This window comes from Bombyx mori, chromosome 13, assembly GCF_030269925.1.
Source record: "Bombyx mori chromosome 13, ASM3026992v2".
In the NCBI taxonomy this organism is placed as follows: domain Eukaryota; kingdom Metazoa; phylum Arthropoda; class Insecta; order Lepidoptera; family Bombycidae; genus Bombyx; species Bombyx mori.
This window is the reverse complement of record NC_085119.1, coordinates 7,314,446-7,336,621: the sequence shown is the minus strand read 5'-3', so window position 1 is coordinate 7,336,621 and position 22,176 is coordinate 7,314,446. Positions and strand designations below refer to the sequence as shown.

Sequence of the window (22,176 nt, the reverse complement as noted above, 5' to 3'; positions counted from 1 at the left end):
ATGTAATAATGCATCTACTTTTATCCTTTAAGGGTTCCTAAAAACTAAAGTTTGGTAAAAATCGTGTTGACAGTAAACTCCAACATTTTTTTTTCTTTATAGGTATATTACCGCGTCGTTCAATTAAAGAACCGATGCTGTCAAACAGAAAATGTTTGTTAATAGATCGTGGAATGGATTCTGATACTGATGTTGAATATTGTCCCAGGTTCGTAATTATCTAGAATTGCCAGAACAACTTGGTCACTCATAAGTATTTTTAATGTTATTGTGGATTACTAGTGTCTGCATTTGTATGTTATGTTGCATTGTATACACTTTTATGTTGTTTAAAATTCGAACCAATGAGGCAACAACAGTTCATGTGCACTTAGGTCGCCAGTAATGCCATCTATGATAAATTTAACTAAATAACGAAGCTATGAAAAACATTCACAAAAAAATTTATGTCAAATTTCAAATTCTAAAAGGCAAAAAAAGTTTATTTAATCAGAATATAGTAGTATTTTATAAACAGTTTTCGTTTTGACTTCAGTGATGATGAAGAAACCGAAATCAATATTCACCAAGAGTTATTAAAAAAGCCAATCCGCGAACAAATCACTTGGAACACGCACTATCTACAGCCAGAAAGAGAAGATGAGAAAACTTTAATCAAAAAGGCTGATGACCTTACTGAACGGGTATAAAACCTTTAAAATCATTGTTAAGATAGAAACCAGAAGTTTCAAACAAATTCATTCAAAGTCATTTTGATTAAAAGTAAAATGCATAATATTAGGTTTTGTTTTCTTTTTCTACAGTGCCATCTGTCGGCCACACGGTGAAATTTCACCAAGTCTCGCTCTACAAGTTTTCACAACTGATATTAAATGGTAGTTGTGAAATACAGATGTCTCTAGTACACATTTTCTTTTTCAGAAAGTTTTGCTTACAGTTGAACTAACAAATAAATTGAAACTGACAAAAAAAGGTTATAATTTTCGTATATGTTTTTAATGCATAGACGAGTGAACGATCTGACAGCCCACTTGGAGTTAAGTGATTACTGCAATCCGTAGACATCAACGAAGTTAATGCCGCCACCCACATAGAGATATGTGTTTTAAGTCTCTCAGTTCTATTGTATATACCTTTTTATTACCCGAGCAGGCAGACGAGAATACGGCCCACCTGATGGTAAGTGGTTACCGTCGCTCATGGAGTTCAGAAACGCATTACTGTTTCGCGGCAGAAATAGAAAAGGTGGTAGTAGTACCTACCAATACGGGCTCACAAGATAAACTAGCTCCAGAAGTTAAGCAAATAAAACTGTTTACGAATTTGATTTTTATCACCAGATATTATTCTTTTATCGTGAGAGTCATTCGTGAGTTAAGTACCTACATATTTCATTACAAAAATTGTAACCTGCCTGCAGGAACCGAACAGTGACGCCGTCGCATCGCTCGGTACGAGTACACCGGGCGTCTTATCTTTATGGCCATGGAGACTACTAGCAATAGGATTATGAGATTTTAGTATTCATCGAAGCTTAGTAGATATGAGTCGACTATTATCAAAGCCAGCAATCTGACTTTTGGACAATGATTGGTAAATCAGAAAAACGAATTATTGACTTTGTATTCCATTGGCAGTCACAAAACTCTTCGGAACAACATCTTAGATAAATAACAGGTTAACTATTAACCTTTATTTAATGCAGGTTTTGAACCGTATTCTTTGAAGGAGACGATTATATTCAAATCAATCTGTATTGACATATCAATAAATTTTTTTTGTCCAAATGCACAGATTGTCACCTTTGATAATAGATGACTCATATAAGCAGTACAACTCAGGAAGGATTTGCTAAGTCAACTCTTTCTATTATTTCTAGATAGCCAACGAATTTTGTGAGTACATGAAACAGCTTGGCGGTGAACAACAATCCAATCTATTTTCTCCTAAAGCGATCAAAGAACTATTTCAGGTGCGTTTCATTTACTTTAATAAATAAATGTTTCTATCTATTTGATAGAAGATCTCCATAAATAATCGCTAGTACAATTTACAAATACCATTTGACTCCATACAGACAGGGCTGTTCGGATTGTCGATAATCCCGTTCTCACGGATCGTTTGGAACCTCTGGGTCTGCGGAGGGACTTCGCTTTTTTCTATATTTTGTATCTACCGTATCCATACCGCTATCCATGGGGAGTGCTCTGAGGAATTGTTTGAGATGATTCCATCATCTCGTTTTTACTATCGCACCGCCCGCCACCGGAGTAGAGTTCATCCATCAATCATAATCATCAATACATAGAGTATTACATATTATTTTGACGAAGATTTCCTTGCCTTCTGTCATATTCAGAAATGTTTAGTGAAAAAATAACATTTATAATTTATATGTTATAAAAATAACAATAATTTTTTGGTAGGCGCGGAAGATAATTACCACTGGCAATATTATTAATTAATAATCCATGGCATAAACAAATTTAATATAAATCTCTTCCTACTTTTTAATTTCAACACTATTTTTTCGGCTTAAAGTAGTAGTGAGCTCACAGTTCTCGTAGTCACTATTAAATTTACTTTAATTAAATATGGCTATTATTTTCTGTCACTTGCAAAAATCGTCAGAGATTAGGATAATTTATAAGTTTAATTTCACTTTATCTTTTTCTCCATTTCAACACTTTATGTAAGTAAGTCATTATTGTTTTCCTTAGATTGAGTTCGATACACATGTCGCTCGAAGCCTTAGAGTTATTTCAAAAGAATTACCTACAATCGATGAAAAGATTGCCGTCGCGGTGGGAAAACCAGAGGTAAGTTTCCCACTTCAATTTAAATCTATTAATACATAGTTTAATATTCACACTTTCTACTGTACAGTATGCTTAGTGAGAGTTTTTTAACGCTCTCGATAGCGTAAAAGTTAACTCAAAGCATGCAGCTGGAATAGCGCCCCTAGCGGCAAACGTAGGCAAACGTTCCAACTCCATACAAATTTGAGTTAACTTTTACGCTATCGAGAACTTTAAAAAACTCGCACTAAGCACACTGGTAACGTGCTGCTATCTACTGTTAACGTGATGCGTGCTGAGGACGCTTCAAAAACTTAGTTTGGAAATTGAGTTCTTAGAACTCTCAACTCTAAATTCGAGGAAACAGAGTTCATTTCCGCGTTTTCTGGAACATGATACGTCTGGAAAAACACATTCTTGATGAATGTAGTTTTTTTAGTTAGTACGAATAAAATTTATTCTTTCATGTCACATATTGGCTGAACGAGATGAACTCCTAAGCACTCTTCAAAACATTCAGTACAAAATACAGCGACCAAAAATTCGTATCGCTTTGTTTTGTACCTACATAATTAGCGAAAACAGCATAAGCGACGCAACTATAAGCTATTCAGTTCATTCTCGTCTGTTTTATGCAAAGGAAAATTAAAATAATCTATATCAATATTGTTTTATTGCCGTCGATGACTAGCGCAATTCGCAGCTGACTTGGTCAATCTAGAGGCAGTTACCGGAGCCCATAGGCATCAACACTTGAATGCCGCCGCTCTTAAAACATAGTCAACAAAAAAATCGCTCAACGAGTACAGTTTTAAATCAAATCGAGAGGTGAAAGACTATTTGGTTTAAGTTTTGGTTTAGGTTTAAGTTTTATTTAACACTAGCTGACCCGGTGGACTTCGTAGTGCCTCAACCGATAAATAAAAAACCTAAACTTTTGTATAAAATAAACTCAAAACAGACAAAAGGAATCCGACCGACGGGGGACACATCAAAGACAAAACAAAATTGTTATTTTTATTTAATAGTAGTAGTAGTAGAAAGTAGATAAATATGAAAATGCTCGGACATTTTCATATTTATCTACTTTCACAAATAATTCAAGACCAATATTAGCCAAATCGGTCCAGCCGTTCTCGAGTTTTAGCGAGACTAACGAACAACAATTCATTTTTATATTTAAAGATTAGCATCAAAAGTTCGATGTTTTTAATTGAACTTCAATTAAGTTTACTCCATTCAAATAGATAAAGATTTTTTTATTATTATGATATTTTTTCTAAATTCTAAACTTTAAATGGCTCTCCTGTGTAGTTGCAAAAATGTCGTTTAAACCAAATAGATTTCACTCCTCGAAATGTTTTCTTTTTTCAATTTTTTCTTAACTAAATTTCAATTATCAATCTGCATGTGTTCAATTCCAGCAGTTTAGTTTTTTTTTTTAAACACGGCATTAAATTTAAAGCAATAAATAAAAATAAAAATTCTAGAAATCTTGCTATGCTGCATTAGAACGAGAGATATCAAGAGACATAAAGGCAGAAAATTGCTCTAATAAAACAATTGCTTTTGGACAAAGCCTCCCTAGACACGACCAGTATCGAGCTCCGAATAATAATACTAAAAACCAGTGGAGATCAGCACGATATGTACCCAAAGATTTGGTCACACTGAAAGCTGTGTGGGAAGGCATTACTAATTTACGGTAAGAAATATAATTTTAATAAGATTCACACCCTCATTAAAAAAAAAACAAAATGTGTGCAATTCACACGTGGTAGAAGTGAAACCTTCCAAAATTAAAATACAATTATCCTAAACGTCTTAAGTATATGTAAAATTTTGTCATTAGTAAATAATTGTAAGGTAGCGCCCTCTGTGAATTGATATTTTAATGTAACGTATAATCCTAAATTAAAATTCACTACAAGAGCTTTCATACACACGTTAGTATTAAAAAATCTCAAGATGGCGCTGTATTAAATAGTATGTATATTTCTGTCTCACTCTTTGCTGGCTTCATCCTACACATTTTTGTATTTGTGTCTCTTACCTGTCGTTTTTTCCGTTGCATCCGGTTTGAAATCACAACGATTCTAAAGAAGTTGTCACTTCAAAATCGCAATTCCTTTTTATTAAGTGATCCCCTCTTTCTAAGTGATGTTTTTTGCGCCATTACGCCTTATATTTATAGAAAATAAAATAAGCTGAAGCTAACGAATGCTATTGTCCAATTACTTTAAATTGTAATAAATGAAAAGGACGAGCTCGTAGCAACGCGCGTCTCATGAGCTTTAATATGTAATACTTTTTTTAATTTTTTTTATTGGTTAGAGGGTGGGCGAGCTTACGGCCGGGCGTCTTATCCTTTAGACCACGACGACTTTGCCTTACAATTCGTAAATAAATTTCTTTTTTTTTTCCTACCATTCGCTGATAGCGTTATAGATAAGAGGGGTTATTGGGTCGCGCCGCTTTTTTAAAGTAGCGTTTTAACGCTTCCTTTAGACATATCAGTTCTATGTTTAGATAGTCGTGAAAATCGACATTGCTCATGTACCACGGTGCTCTGATGGCTTTCCTGTAGAAACGGGATTGGATGATCTGAGGAGATTTTATGTGCATGCGGGCTGCGTGAGCAAACACTACAATTGCATAGGTCAGGACGGGAAAATTCATTGCATTTGCTAAGCATGGGTGATGGCTACAAAGAATAAGAACAGCCCCACATTATGCGACAAGACTGTTACAGCCCGCTGACCTCCAGACAGCTTGCTAATTCTAACACGAAATGGCCGTCTCGTCAGTATTTTGTTCAATTGTTACACAAAGTGACTTAGGTAAATTGATGATGTTTTGAATCATTTTCATTTCGTCAAGTAAATATTTATAAATATTAGAGTGAATATAAAATAAAACAACTTTTTGCTCATTGCATATTTTGTACCTTTAACAAATAATCAAAATGTGAGGTACTTATTGAAGTGTATTATCTAACGTAATATAATTATCCTGAAATATTGTTACGCGCTGAGGTTCGGTATAAATAAAACTTCCATCGAAGTACAAACTAAAACTATTAAACACTTAGAACATGGAACACTTTAAAATTCTCAATTCACTTCTACCTCTTTAGGTAATCCGTTCAATGTTTTGCTTCGGATAGATCCGATTACTATCTGCCTTCGTGTCATCTCTGCAACGCTTTTATAGTCGATACGACAACCCTACATTTATCGAGAAAATTCTCGGTAAAGCCAGTCGTTTCGATATGTATTTCCGCTATTTGACAATAAATGGCGTTGCACTTCTCGAGCGTTCTCGATTTTACTAGTTCTTTTGATATTTGTTTCTGCTATTGGACGATAGATGGCGTTACTTTTACCGGCGCAACAATACGAATTGTACGAGATTCTATTGATATACACACAGAATAAATACCTGAATAAGCACAGACTAAGACTTTTTCTGTCATCCGAAATACTATTATTTGTTATTATATTCATTAATTTAAACTAGAGGTCCCGCAGTAGTCGAAATTCGACTATAATTAATTGGAATTGTAAGTTTGTACAATATTATGATTGTATTTCATACTTTTATAATCACAAATTTCGCCAAGACTACACTATAAAAAGTATTAGTAAAGACAAACAATATTTAATCTATTCCCAATTTGACAACAGACGTCAAGAACAAAAGTATGCATGCGTGTGTGCGTCAATATGATATGTAGTGTGTGTAATGTTTTCTTTATTGATGTAATGTATCTTGTATGCATTATTAAAAAAAAAAATTAGCATTGGGCACTTCTTCTCTATATTCTCTATAAGTGTGGAAAATCTCATACTCTTCCGTTCGCGCAATTTTCGTAAAAAGGGATACAACGTTTTTGCTTCACGTATTAATATATTAATTTAAATATAATACTTATGTCAATACAAGTATGTCTGAATCTGAGTTTTGTATTATAGAAGAAACTTTTGCATTCTTATCTGATTAATTTTGGACTTATATTCCTACACTACACAGACATTAAACAGACAGAGTATTACGGTGTTAAAACAGCATAATGTCAATATTAGCAAATGATTAGAAACAGTTATAAAAAAAAAAAAATAAGTACGCACATATTATTTGCAAATGTATTATTTGCATTTGTATAGGATAATTTTACAATTTTATTTTCGTAAGGCTATTAGAATAAATCTAGTTAGCCAATGGCTTTTATTATTAAGGATGTAAGGGACCAGTTCCAAAAGCCGAAGTAGATTATTTTTAATTGAATGAGGGAATGAATAAATGAATAGAGGAAAAAAAAGCATTAAGTGGACGATGTTGGTTTTCGTTTTCAGTAAGGGTTCCAATTGTTTATATTGTTTTTAAGATCATAAGAAATTTTAATAATTTAAAATAACTCAACGAATTTCTGGTACCTAATAAGATACACTGACAACAGCTTTCAATGACTCTGAGTACAAATTAATTGATTGGTCTAAACGGGTAGATACCACCACCCTGCCTATTTCTGCCGTGAAGCAGTAATGCGTTTCGGTTTGAAGGGTAGGGCAGCCGTTGTAACTATACTTAAGACCTTAGAACTTATATCTCAGGGTGGGTGGCGCATTTACGTTGTAGATGTCCATGGGCTCCAGTAACCACTTAAGACCAGGTGGGCTGTGAGCTCGTCCACTCATCTAAGCAATACAAAAAAAAATTAAGATATACCAATTTTGTATATACAGGAGCGTAAGAGAGTATTGTAGATGGATGATTGATCACCCAGAGCATAGACGCCCTCCATATTTAAATAGCCTCGGAATGTTCGATCCAGCCGTGCTTGAAGCAAAAATGTCTTTCCAAAATCAGTATCATGAAGCCCCAATCCAAAAACCGCTTTCAACTGAACCAGAATCCGTGGAACACATTCGAAGGAGACTCTCAGAATTAGCTGAAACTAATTTGGGTCAAGCTGAAGCCAAATAATTAAATTATATAAATGAAATAAATAAAAGTTTCGTTTTCGTAAATGAGCATTGTGTTTCAGTGAACTTCCCAAAAAAATGTAAAAAATGTTTCATTTACGTAAAACACGCATTTGTTTAATAAATTTAGAAATATAATTTATATTATTAGAATATAATCTATGAAGAATCGTATTTTTGGTGTTTTATTACTTATATCTTATCATAACCATATATATTACAATTCATAAAAATATAATAATATGCATATTATTCTTATCATGAATTTTTTTTTTTTTTTTTTTTTTTTATTGCTTAGATGGATGGACGAGCTCACAGCCCACCTGGTGTTAAGCGGTTACTGGAGCCCATAGACATCTACAACGTAAATGCGCCACCCACCTCGAGATATAAGTTCTAAGGTCTCAGTATAGTTACAACGGCTACCCCACCCTTCGAACCGAAACGCATTACTGCTTCACGGCGGAAATAGGCGGGGTGGTGGTACCTACCCGTGCGGACTCACAAGAGGTCCTACCACCAGTGATTACGCAAATTATAATTTTGCGGGTTTGGTTTTTATTACACGATGTTATTCCTTCACCGTGGAAGTCAATCGTGAACATTTGTTGAGTACGTATTTCATTAGAAAAATTGGTACCCGCCTGCGGGATTCGAACACCGGTGCATCGCTTCAACACGAATGCACCGGACGTCTTATTCTTTAGGCCACGACGACTTCATGAATGTCTGGAAATGGTTGATTGAAGCCTAAGGAATTAAATAGTTTTCTCTTTCTTGTTTATTTCTTCTTAATATTTTTATATTCTGTAACATGAAACTTAAATATTGAATTAGTATAGCTTGTGTTATATCATACTATATGCACATTTAGATAAAGGCATTCCTGCTTCATTGTGAGAACACGTGTTTGTTACAATAATTATCTCAGAGAGATAAGCATCGAGACATAAGTTTACTACAAAGATAACGTTCAAGTTTTTGCGATATATAACATGAACACTGTTCTGAATATTACTCAATTAAATTTGATACTATAACAAGTGGCAATACACAAATCACAAAAAAAAACATGTGTACTCATCAGAGTGATGGTGATATTAACGTTGTCTTTGACAGTGTTTTGAACCAGGAAGTGGGACAATTCGGAAAGTTTCAAGTGCTCAACTTGGCGCTCTTAGCTCTGCCTGCTATTTTTTGCGCGTTCATGGCTGGGGACTACGTATTCACTGCAGGCCGCTTGCCTTATCGCTGTCACGTCCCGCAATGCGATGGAGCATATCCGGAATATGCCCCAGATTGGATATTCAACGCGATCCCAAACAATAACAATGGATTTGATAGCTGCAATCGCTATGCAAACTCAACTGATAACGTTGGTGTTGATTTGTCTCCTAATGCTGAAGACGTCTGCCCTGTTTATTTGTTTGACAGAAGCACGATTATACCTTGCGATAACTACGTACACGAGCGGACAAATACCGTTGTCTATGATTTTCATTTGGAATGTAAAGAGTGGCTAAGGACATTACCCGGTACCTTAAATAGTTTGGGAGGAATGATCGCTTTGATATTAGCAGGATTCGTCTCGGATCGCTTCGGACGAAGAATGTCTATTGTTATTTTCTCCTTTAATATAGCCTTGGTCGGCTTGGTGAGGTCGTTCTCGATAAATTATGCCATGTATGTCACTTTACAGTTTTTGCAGACTGCTATCGGCGGAGGAGCATACAGCGCTGCGTATATTTTGGCAGCAGAGATTGTCGGTACTGAGCACCGTGTCAAAACCAGTGCTACAATGTCAAGTATGTTTGCTACTGGTCAAGTAATATTAGGGCTCCTTGCCTGGGCTTTCCCCGAGTGGCGTACACTCAGTCTGGTGCTCTACATCCCGGTCTTCATTATACTCTCTTACCACTGGATACTCTCAGAGAGTCATCGTTGGCTTTTATCGAAAAACGAACAAGATAAAGCAAAGGCTGCCTTAATACGAGCAGCTGGATTAAATGGAAAGCAAATCTCTGGAAAATCGATGAAATATCTCCTCACCGCCATACCACGACAAATGGAAACTAATAAAGATACGCACAAAAATAATCTGTTCCTTCGCGTTATCAAATCACCCGTTATGTTACGTAGATGTTGTACAACGCCTTTTTTGTGGATTACCACTGTTTTAATATATTACGGTTTATCTATAAATTCCGTGAATTTATCTGGCAATATGTATGTCAATTATATAGCAACAGCCGCTGTCGAAATTCCCGGATATGTGATTGCTGTTATGGTCTTAGATAGGGTTGGCAGAAGAATAACATTGTTCGCAGGTTTTACAATCTGCGCTGTGTGCAACGCTGCTTTCGCTTTTACCCCTATAAACGTGTATCACGTTTCGCTGGGTTTATTTTTAACAGGAAAATTTTGCATAGGCTTAGTGATGACCTCGTTGTATTTGTACACTGCGGAATTGTATCCGACGAGATATCGACATTCGTTCTTAGGATTCTCGTCAATGATAGGACGAATAGGTTCAATCGTGGCACCGTTGACGCCTCCACTCATGGCCTATTGGGTTGGGATACCGTCAATGATGTTTGCTGTGATGGCTTTTGTATCTGGTTTATTGGTACTTACACAACCCGAAACTCGAGGCTTAAAAGTGCCAGACACATTTGAAGACGCTGAAAATATAGGTAAAAATAATACGTCAATTTATCAATGATTTTGTTGTTATTTTTAACTAATAAACGAGTGAAGAAGAAGTATTAAAAATTATTACATATTATGTATTAATTATGTAATTAATTTATATCAAGTACAAAAATAAACTACTATTTAGAACATGTTCATGGATATGATTTTTTTCAAAAATTTAGATATTATGATACAGCGCCCTCTCGTGGTTTTTATAAACACTTCTTGATTTCGCGTTTTTGTTTTCACTCTGTTCCAAGAAGTGAATTTTGTTATTGCTATGATAATTACGGTAGGTGGCGCTGTAGCACACCCTAGGCTTAGGTTAGCCATTGAAGATATTATTACACTTTTCTAGGGCACTAAGCATGACCGCAATAATATTAATTAGATTTTGCACTAAAGAGCAAAGCACCATGGAATATTTTGTAACAATAAAATGTTTGTTTTTCCTGTCACAATGCAATGATATTATTAATAAAATTATGATGATGAACCTAGACTTTCTTTAAGAATCAAAATAAAACTTACAATAATATACATGATTACACTGGAAGAAAAGTTTATACCATAAACAAATAAATTACTTATAAATTACTTTATCATGACACTGAAGTTGGTAGCATTTTTGTAGCGGAGCTGCAGTCGACGGTATATATACATAGATGGCGCTAGTCGCCAGTTTTAAACCCAAATGATTCTTAAATTTATTTCTGCCAACGGACGGATTACCATGACCAGTTCAATGTTATAAACTACAAAGAATTTTTTGCCTCGACCATAGATCACATTGAGTATGGACTTCATAGATAATACACATAAATTAGTATGTACTTGAGCCTTATAACAATGAGGCTATTCAAGATTACCGCCATGGAGTTGGAAAACACACTCAAATTCTTATTATTAAAAACAAAAAACGAACTAAACTCTAAATTGAATTCAGAGATCGATAAAGCCAGAAGAGGCAAGATTCTACGACAATTGTAACACTATTATTTGTTATTTGAAATTTTACTGCTCAAGTTTTCCCTTGAACTGTTTAAATAAATAATTATAATTATACGTAGGTACATAGGTCAATAATGAATAGATATAGGTATATCTATTAATTATTGACTTTCTATTTGTGTCAATACATAAATTCATTTTATGTGAATGTCTTTACAATACGGAATTATAAACATGTATTAAAAGTGAACTAATTCATTGCGATAAAAGCAAACATAGTAGGTATGTAGTAATCGAATGTTAATCCATTCTTTAATGTTAATTAATAAAAAAATAACATTTTTTTATTTTATTAAGCTCATAAAGTTTATTAGTTATCTGATCGCAGTGATACCTAACAAGTCCAACTGTGAATCCAAACTATCACCACCTACTCAATCTCCAAAAAAGATATCCTAATAACCGGGCTAGTCGTTTCGAAAAAGTTAAATTACATGTACAAAATAATCATAAATATAAAGATATAGTGATTAAGTTCTCTTTGATTTAATATTTAGAAGAAACCACAACTGACAACAGAACTTCAATTTATGAAGGAAATAATTTGCATTCCGATTAATTCTGACAGATGTAATATAATATTTTTATATAAAATCGATATATTTAGTATCAGCAATGCCTTGTGGTAAGCGTCCTCTTGTGAAAGCATGGGACAAACCGAAAAAATTAAGAGTTGTAATTCCCTCACGCTACGAACAAAATGAAGCGTCAGTTAAACAACACTGGAAAAACGTTATAAAATCTCTAGAACTGAGCTACAAAGATGATCAGGTAAGAGATGAGTGTGGTCCATATCTACAAACTAATGTGGTTATCTTATACCTTTTTTTTTTTTTTTATTGCCTTTGTAGGCAGACTGGCATACGGCCCACCTGATGGTGAGTGGTTACCGTCGCCCATGGACTTCAGCAATGCCAGGGGCAGAGCCAAGCCGCTGCCTACCGCTTAATACTCTCCACAAGCCTCGTTTGAAGAAGGACATGTCATAGCGCTCGGGAAACACCGAGGAGGGGAGCTCATTCCATAGCCGGATGGTAAGTGGCAAAAAAGATCTTTGGAAACGCACTGTGGATGACCGCAGTGGCTCCAGGTAGTATGGATGAACTCTACTCCGGTGGCGGGCGGTGCGATGGTAAAAACGAGATGTTGGTATCATCTCGAACAATTCCTCAGAGCACTCCCCATGGAACATACGGTATAAAATACAGAGGGAACCGAAGTCCCTCCGCAGACCCAGAGGCTCCAAACGATCCGAGAGAATGGGATTATCGACAATCCGAACGGCCCTCCTCTGTATGGAGTCAAATGGAAGAAGCTGGTATTTGGGAGCCCCGGCCCAGAGATGGGAGCTGTACTCCATGCGAGGCCGGACTTGTGCTTTATAAAGCAAAAGTCTTTGTCCAGGCGTGAAGTACCGCTTCGCTCTGTTGAGGACTCCCAGCATTTTGGACGCCAACTTGGCTTTGCCTTCCAAATGACTCCGAAACTGGACATCGCTCGAAACGTCGACCCCAAGTATCCCGATACTCTCGGAAGGTTGCAGGGATACTCCTTGGAATTGCGGCGCCATGACAAAGGGGTCCTTCTTCGCAGTGAACGCGCAAACTTGTGTCTTTATCGGGTTGAATTGAACCAAGTTGAATTCACCCCATTCGGAGACTCGCCCTAGAGAGTTCTCCACTTCAGACACAAGTTTTGATCGTCTCTCTTGCACCACGCTCCGAGAGAGACTCTGATGGCCGATATATCGCGCATCCCCCGTGCTATCATCTGCATAGCAATGCATGCCATCAATAGACAGCATGTCATTGATATACAGTTGATATACCTTTAAACGAGCAATTTTTGTCTATATATAATCTGAATCTCGGAAACGACTCCAACGATTTTCATAAAATTTAGTATACAGGGGATTTCGGGGGCGATAAATCGATCTAGCTTCGATTTATTTTTCGAAAACGTTGTTTTGTTCGTATTTTCAATAATCAACTTTATCGATAATGAACTTTATGACTCTTCCCGACATCTATTGGCGAATAATAATACTATTTTTTCTTAATTGAGAGCAACTAATTGAGATGGCGCTATCAAAAAAAAAAATCGGGCAAAGCTCGGTCATTATCTAGTTATACTGAAGTGTAATAATATAAAGTATCACAAAGTTCAGAGATTCTTATATTATGATAGCACTATAGCTCGAATGGGTATATTAATAGAGACGTGGACCTCAAATCTCAAGGAGGATGCCAACATTCTCGTTGTGACATCTATGGGTTCCACCGCCTAACAAGTCATCGTGGCCTAAAGGATAAGTAAGACGTTCGGTGCATTCGTATCTTGCGATGCACCGGTGTTCGAATCCCGCAGGCGGGTACCAATTTTTCTAATGAAATACGTACTTAACAAATGTTCACGATCGACTTCCACGGTGAAGGAATAACATCGTGTAATAAAAATCAAACCCGAAAATTATAATTTGCGTAATTCCTGGTGGTAGGACCTTTTGTGAGTCTGCGCGGCTAGGTACCACCACCCTGCCTGTTTCTGCCGTGAAGCAGTAGTGCGTTTCGGTTTGAAGTGTGGGGCAGTCGCTGTAACTATACTTGAGACCTTAGAACTTATATCTCAAGGTGCGTGGCGGCATCTGTGTTGTAGATGACTATGGGCGCCGGTAGCCACTTAACATCAAGTGGGGCGTAAGCTCGCCCACCCATCTAAGCAATAAAAAAATTAAATAACACCTTGAGATTATTTACCTTCGTATTCAAAAAAGACAATGTTTTTCGATTTATATAATACAATAGAATAATATTTGGTTCACAAATTCCTTTTTTTCATAGTTCTGGGAATCTCAAAGTGAAGTGGTACGTCAACTTGTTGGTCCAGTAATATTCGAGAGAATTTCAAAAATCTTCAACTTGCCAATGGAAAAGGTACATTACGAGCCGAAATCTGAAACCGCTTCGATCGTGCCATCCGAAGAGTATTACAAGTCGCGTTCTGGTGACGATGTAATTTAATTGTTTATTTATTATATTTATTTCTTTTATAGGTTTTATGAAATAAGTGACAACACAAATAAGACAAATTAGACCGAGCATTTAAAAATTAGACTCGCATTCTGGTGCGTTGGTATTATTCTGTACAATATACTATATTCATAATATTTTTCTTTTTCTCTGATAAACGTGTTATGATTACGAATGTATGATGATTTGTGTATATATACATAATAAGATGTGTAAATTTATACGACGGATAGGCTGGTTCCATGGTGTTTTTAAAATGATGACGTTAGCGTCGCTGACGCCATTCTCTTCATCACTATCATTGCCTCCGTAGTGACAGTAATTAAGACTCACTTTTCCAATGATTTCAATTATTACATTTCAAGTTTACAACGATAAAAACGGAATGTCTTGTGGGACAATAGTCACTCACTCGTATTTGTAGCAGAACATTGGGGTCATTTGTTCATAAATTTTCTTGGATGCCGTCATAAACAATTCGCCTTTTCGTATAAAAAGTGTACAATTTCCAAAAACATTCGAAATTGAGTTAATATGCGTAAACATTTGGTATCACCATCACCATTTGGTATTTTTCTAATAAATACTGTCAAAGAGCGTAGTTTAGTTTTAGTTTTTATTTATTGGTTTACCTATGTTTTGACTACTATTAACAATATTAATACATAATTTTATCTTACTTTATAAGACAGATAATATAAATCCTATCAGCCCATGGACGTCCACTGCTGGACATAGGCCTCCCCCAAGCCTCGCCACAAAGACCGGTCCTGCGCTGCCTGCATCCAGCGGATCCCCGCGAACCTCAATAGGTCGTCGGCCCACCTTGTGGGATGCCTACCCACGCTACGTCTTCCAGTACGCGGTCGCCACTCAAGAACTTTCTGGCCCCAACGGCCATCCGTTCTGCGAGCAATGTGTCCTACCCACTGCCACTTCAATGTCGCAATATAATATAATATAAAATAATATAAATAGAAAAAATATATATTTCAAAGATGATTAATATTAAAAATATCACATGTTAAACCTTTAAACCACTGTCCTGTAAAGTTTGTACGTTTTGAGATTATACAGTTTTAATGCGAGAAGCCGAATTGTTGAAATGCGTCGGGCTTATAACAGTTATCCTACAATTTTAGCATTGAGTACACAGCTAACTCTAACCATCTTAGTTGACTAAATATAACAGGATTGCGCCGATATATTATTGTTATGATATAATAATTGATATATAATCTATATATATAAAAATGAATCGCTCTGTTCGTTAGTCTCGCTAAAACTTGAGAACGGCTGGACCGATTTGGCTAATTTTGGTCTTGAATTATTCGTGGAAGTCCATAGAAGGTTTAAAAGGTGAATAAATATGAAAATGCTCGAAATTGTATAAAAACAAACAATTTTGTTTTTCCTTTGATGTGTCCCCCGTCGGACGGATTCCTTTTGTTTGTTTTAAGTTTATTTTATACAAAAGTTTAGGTGTTTTATTTTTCGATTGAGACGCTACGATGTTTGTCGGGTCAGCTGGTTTTATTATAAATTTTTTTAATAGATTCAAATTCGCGACACGTATTCTATGGCTGACTATGACTCGTTCATTGAAGAAGACTCAAACGAGGTGCACGAGGAACAGTCGGAACAATGGAGCGATTCATCACCCCTAACAAGTTCTGAACTAGGAAAGGTTTCACGAATGAAATCCTTACAAACAGCACGTTCGAAATCAGTCATAGCATCAAAAACGTTCTCAAAATCGATATCATTTTCGAAAGTTTATTCAAGGAATACAATAAGATCGCAAACAAGCAAAATGAAGAATTACAAATCGGAAATAACACTGTTTGATGAACAAGCGAACTCTGAAGACGACATAGAAGTTCACCCCAGCATTAAGAGGTAAATTTAATTGGAATTCGAATAAAATATTATTTTCCTGTACATTATGTTTTTCGCCAAGAAGATTGTAGCTTTACTTTAATATAAATATGTGTTTTATTAATATCATTTTGCTCTTGAGGTAATACGTAGCGAAGTAATGGTCCTATGAATGTTATGCTCGATTTTGAGGGATTTCTATTCAGTACAATATTGTGTAGGTAATATTTGATTATATATGTTAATATTATAGTTATGTTTTACTATAATGGTTCAGCGATTAGTGATAAATCCATTAATATAGTTTTTTTTTTTAATTAGACTTAATGTATTTTTTTTGAATTTATGATTTAGGCCAGGGCAGTACAGGAGAAAGAAAAATCCTCATTTTGAAATGCTTTACTGCAACGAATCGGAAACTGACATGATCAAATGGAATTCTAAATATAAACAAAGAGCATTTGAAGTTTCCGCTTCTGATGAATTTAGCAAGAAGGCTGAAATTTTGACTAAGAAGGTAAGTAGATTATACAATTACACAATCATATTTTTAATAGTATGGTACATACGTATCAGATTTTGCATTTTTTTCGATTATCGATTCGAATCGGCTTATTTCATTCAATTGCGACACATTATTTAGCATTTAGATGTCATTCTCATTAAACTGTCCAACAATTTCACTCTCTTGGTTATTACATCGTAGGATTTATATTAATTCTGATGGACCCTTAGACCGCATAGCTTAAAAAAATGGTAGGCTGATAATACGTCATGCAGATAGACAATGAGGAAATTATTTTGATCGTATTTTTATTTTATTTCTCTTAATACTCTTGGAGACTAAATAAATTGATTAAAATGTAATTTTTCTTATAGATCTCAAAGGAATTCTACGACTGGTGGGTAAGTTTGGGTAACGTGGAATTCAAATCGGAGATCAAACGGCCAGAGGACATTGAAGACTTATTCCAAGTAATAAAATATTATATGGCTAATTCGACGGAGCAATTTCGAACTTTGCGATAGTATTAAATTTGATTAATAATATAGGTCTGGTTTGACGAGCACGCGTCCCGTGGCCTCGTTTTACATCCCAAGATTTTGCCGTGTGTTCTAAAATCAATTTCTGAAAAAGTCGGAGCACTAAAGGTGAGTTATCTTCGTTTCTTCTTGCTGTCAATGTCATTTACTTTCACATAATATATGTAATCAAAAGTATTTAATTATATCGGAAGACTGAATATACTAGAAAATACGGGAAGCTTGAGACGAATTGGCGAAAAAAGAACTCCAATTTTTTTTTAAGCTTCAAAACTGAACTTCTTTTTAAGAGTAGTGTTTAACAATGCTTTATGGATAAGTAATATTAAATATGATTATAATTTAACCATTAAAAAAAATTTAAGTTCTAAAAGTTAATTTAAGTTTCTTAAGAATTTTTTATGTTACGTTCTAAGAGTTATGTTTCATTCTATCAGTTTTTTAGGAAAAAACTCAGTACGTAATACTATTAAATATCCAATAGGTCAAGGACCTGAGTATATATCATACTAAAAATAATATTCATCTTTCAATAAAATCAGTATTAAAAATTATATTATTTTTATCGTATACCCATCTATCAATATGTCGGGGAATACCTTGCGAGTCGACTGAAATGTATTATTATTTCTTAAATTACTAAACAATGCCCTTCTTTATTACTTTGACAAAGATCTCCGTAACATTTGAATATCAAATGAAGATGTATTAGAAACTTTGATTGTTCATAATTAAAACCGCTTTTACGGTATAATTTCGCGTTTTTTATTGCCGTCTTATTGTACCCAACGTTTCGAAAATTTCACAATTTTTGTGGTCGCGGACGACTAAGGTGTTACTAGTTGATATTTGAATATTGTGCAAACTGTAATTTTTTTCATCTTTTATGCGTTAAGGCGTTTAATTAATTCAGTTGAAGCTTTGTGCAGTTGTTGTTGTCACGATTGACCATATCTCGCCTTTGGCCCTAGCATGGAAAGGCGCAGTGGCACCCAGAACGAATTCACCCGAACCAATCTGGGTGTCGTAAAACACGATTACGGATTTACCAGATAATTGACATCTTTAGCGCATTGCTCACGACAACAGTTCCATTGTGATGCCTATGGGTTACAGTAACTGATTATTATCAGATCGCTTATCTGCCTATTTAAGGAATAAAAATAAAAGCCAATGATAAGTGACGTACAAGTGGCCAGAAAAAATGTACTAACCTATAGGTATTGTTCCACGACAGACACAAAGTCACATTGTTAATAAAATTTATTAATACTAAGTATTTGGTACCGTTTAATCTCGAGTTTATTGTTTCCGATTTAATTTCGAATACTAAACAATAAAGCAAAGGGTAAAACTTCAAATAAAAACAACCTAGTTTTAATTATGTCTATGATTTACGAAATCCACAGATAATACTAGAAATATTTTTTCACATTTTAGTCGTCATGCCCACGGGTGCTGAAGAAACAGGTCGCTTACGACATAAAGGCAGAGACAAGTCCAGCTCACGTCATGGCGTTTGGGACATGTCTTCCTCAGAAGATGAAGCATATACCGCCTAAGAACAATACAAAGGCCATTTGGCGAGGTGTCAAAATTCCTGAAGATCTACGCTCGATGGCCTATGTGTGGGAGGATATACAGCATCTTACGTGAGTTTCGAGAAACACACGCAAACTACCTAATAATAGTTACATTGTCTTTTTCTTTATAGCTTAGATGGGTGGACGAGCTCACAGCCCACCTGGTGTTAAGTGGTTACTGCAGCCCATAGACATCTACAGCGTAAATGCGCCACCCACCTTGAGATATAAGTTCTAAGGTCTCAAGTATAGTTACAACGGCTGCCCCACCCTTCAAACCGAAACGCATAACTGCTTCACGGCAGAAATAGGCGGGGTGGTGGTACCTACCCGTGCGGACTCACAAGAGGTCCTACCACCAGTGTAAAGTGTGTCTTTCGGGTATCTAAAGCTAATTTTTTTTTTTATTTTTTTTTTATTGCTTAGATGTGCGGACGAGCTCACAGCCCACCTGGTGTTAAGTGGTTACTGGAGCCCATAGACATCTACAACGTAAATGCGCCACACACCTTGAGATATAGTTCTAAAGTCTCAGTATAGTCACAACGGCTGTCCCACCCTTCAAACCGAAACGCATTACTGCTTCACGGCAAAAATAGGCGGGGCGGTGGTACCTACCCGTGCGGACTCACAAGAGGTCCTACCACCAGTGTAAAGTGTGTCTTTCGGGTATCTAAAGCTAACTGCCAAGACAAAAAGACCTTACGCCAAAAATCACAGTTCCTGTTAAAATACGTCAAGATGACGTCATCGTGAATTTTGTTTCATGTACTAATGTAGTATGATGATACTGTTTGTGGTTTATTTTTAACCTATCTCTATTCATGAGATATACATAATTATCTTAATAACATTGTTTTAGGTCCACAAAGGCTTTCCATAAATGGCTTCAACAGAAGCCAAATTTGTCGATGCCGCCATTTTTAAAATCGCTCGACGCTTCCGGCGACAAGAAACAGTTGTTCGTTGTGCCTTCAGACTTTGTTGTGAAGGATAAAAGCTGGGATACATCCGCAAACGACCTAGCTTTACCGGTGTCTCAATTCTCGATTGAGCTTAAAGAAGTTCTCAGCAAACTAATGAATCATTAGTAACGCCAAGATAACGCACTGATGACCCGCAGTTTTCAAACTTGCCTCGCAGTGAATGTATTTGTGGAAACCTGAAGCTGAGCTCATTGCGATGCGTTTTAGTATTTGCAATAACTAACGTCTGCCTATTGGCCAAAATTCAACTATAATTACACACCAATTTACATTTTGTTATTGTTGTGATTGTTTTTAAATTTGTAATGTTGAATGTTATTCTACAAAAAGAAAATTCCGTTTTCAAATGAAAAACGATAGCAATAAAGCTTGTCTACATCTATTAAATAGAAAAAAAAGGAAATCGGTTAACAAACAGAGATGAAATTTGTACCTATTTTGTTTTTCCCTATTTAAAATGTTGGACACCGGTTGTACTTACTTCTATAGTTGACTTTTGATTAAAATCCAATTCAGTATCAGTACCTCTTTACATATCTATCTGTACCTAGTGTAATACGGTAGGTATTTAATTGTTTTTTTTTTTATTCCTAAAACGTGTTTTTTTTATCGCAGAGCCTGCAAACCAGACAAATAAGTGCTACTCTATTACTCGAGAGATTTTTAAGAATATTAGCATAACTCTTTTTATAAAAAATTTAAAATCGTGAATATACAAATAGATGGAAAATATTTGTGGGTTTCTGCAGGCCAGGTGTAAATATGTCAATATCATCATCATCATTTCTTCCTATTACCCTCTGCTGGGGTGTAGGGCTCGAATCAAATTTTTCCATTTACATCGGTCTTGGGCAGTCTGTTCTTTGTTTTATGTTATTTTATTTTATTCTATGTCAATATACGTAATTTAAATTTTGCTTTCGGGCTAAATGTGAATGCTACTGTCAAATTTGTTGGGAAGGAAAAATCAAATGAAACATTAAAATTCACAAAATGTAATTAATGGTTTTCTCACTTTTCGAATGAATACACTATAAAACTTAGGTCCATTATTATTATTACGCGAAATAAATTATGACAGGGTTTAATTTTTTGTTACACGATATTATTCCTATTAGAAATAAATGGCTTTCATACGCTGTGCCAAGATCACGACGAAGTGCGCCCAAGTTTCATTGTTAATTCATAATTAACGATATTTATGAATATTGTGAAACGAGGACATTTGTACAGCGTGCTGAGGACACAATACAACAACGGATACAACAACAATCCTGGTGGTAGGACCTGTTGTGAGTCCGCGCGGGTAGGTACAACCGCCCTGCCTTTTTTTACCATGAAGCAGTAATGCGTTTCGGCTTGAAGGGTTGTGCAGCCATTGTAACTATACTGACACCTTAAAACTTATATTTTTTTTTTTTTTTTTTTTTTTTTTATGTTTGAAAGTTTACTGGTGGCCCGAAGGCCTTTCCAGTTTCACCAGGACAGGTGGGCGAGCAAAGGCTCAGCCAAGAGGGGTGGGATTTGCTAACAACTGCCCGAGCGCCTCCGAAGGAGACCTAACAACTCAAGAGCAATTGTTTCGCGAATGAATCTACTACCGGATCGGAATCGCGACCCGCTGAGAAGATCCGGCGAGAAACTCAGCGGGCTGATGCATGGGTTAGGTTGCACGTCGACCTCTTTGTCGAGTTCGACGAGTACGGTTACCGGGGTCCCTAAGCCTGCCCCTAGTATTAGAGCTGAAGGCATCTAATGCAAAGGTTATTGGATCTGATGGATCCGTAAGGACGTGTCTAGGGCGTCGACGGTGACTGGCTCCTGCATGATCAGGATTCGGGGAGTAGTCAGCGGCGGCAACGATAAGGCGATTATCATGACGCATAGCCTTATCGAAGTATCGTTCCGACGCTGACTTCATGTATTTCCGAATTGATTCGAGGCCCAGGTCGTCGTGTAGGTCAACGTTCCTCACGAACCACGGAGCCCCGACAGCTAACCTGCAAAAGCGGGATTGTAGGGATTGGAGGGTGTCTATGTGTGTGCGGGCCGCGTGAGCGAACACCACACTCGCGTAAGTCATGACGGGCCTTATGCAAGTTTTGTAAAGTGTCACCTTGTTCCGAAGGGACATTTTACTCCGCTTACAGATCATGGGGTAGAGTCTA

The 22,176-nt window shown here is 36.2% G+C and overlaps 3 protein-coding genes across 4 annotated transcripts; all 3 read left to right on the top strand.

Annotated features, from left to right (window-relative positions):
* The first annotated feature begins 354 nt into the window (after nt 1–354).
* On the top strand, nt 355–7,957 carry LOC101746946 (uncharacterized). Of its 2 annotated transcripts, XM_062671779.1 has the most exons (6): nt 355–683; nt 922–973; nt 1,880–1,972; nt 2,721–2,819; nt 4,289–4,503; nt 7,544–7,957. In XM_062671779.1, exons 3-6 carry the CDS (start codon nt 1,904–1,906, stop codon nt 7,782–7,784), a joined length of 624 nt encoding a protein of 207 aa, XP_062527763.1. In that variant the 5' UTR covers nt 355–683; nt 922–973; nt 1,880–1,903; the 3' UTR covers nt 7,785–7,957. The 2 variants fall into 2 exon arrangements, with proteins under 2 accessions (XP_062527763.1, XP_021204908.3); XM_021349233.3 differs by lacking the exon at nt 922–973 and having other exon boundaries at nt 432–683.
* A 685-nt stretch (nt 7,958–8,642) lies between these two features.
* Nucleotides 8,643–10,973, top strand: LOC105841911 (solute carrier family 22 member 3). The gene has a single exon (XM_012691729.4). The coding sequence runs from the start codon at nt 8,856–8,858 to the stop codon at nt 10,503–10,505; it is 1,650 nt and encodes a 549-aa protein (XP_012547183.1). The 5' UTR covers nt 8,643–8,855; the 3' UTR covers nt 10,506–10,973.
* A 1,035-nt stretch (nt 10,974–12,008) lies between these two features.
* On the top strand, nt 12,009–21,007 carry LOC101747079 (uncharacterized). The gene is made up of 8 exons (XM_004927844.4): nt 12,009–12,259; nt 14,329–14,499; nt 16,073–16,416; nt 16,750–16,912; nt 17,275–17,370; nt 17,449–17,547; nt 18,880–19,091; nt 19,885–21,007. The coding sequence occupies exons 1-8, from the start codon at nt 12,104–12,106 to the stop codon at nt 20,111–20,113; spliced, it is 1,470 nt and encodes a 489-aa protein (XP_004927901.2). The 5' UTR covers nt 12,009–12,103; the 3' UTR covers nt 20,114–21,007.
* Nucleotides 21,008–22,176: the final 1,169 nt, after the last annotated feature.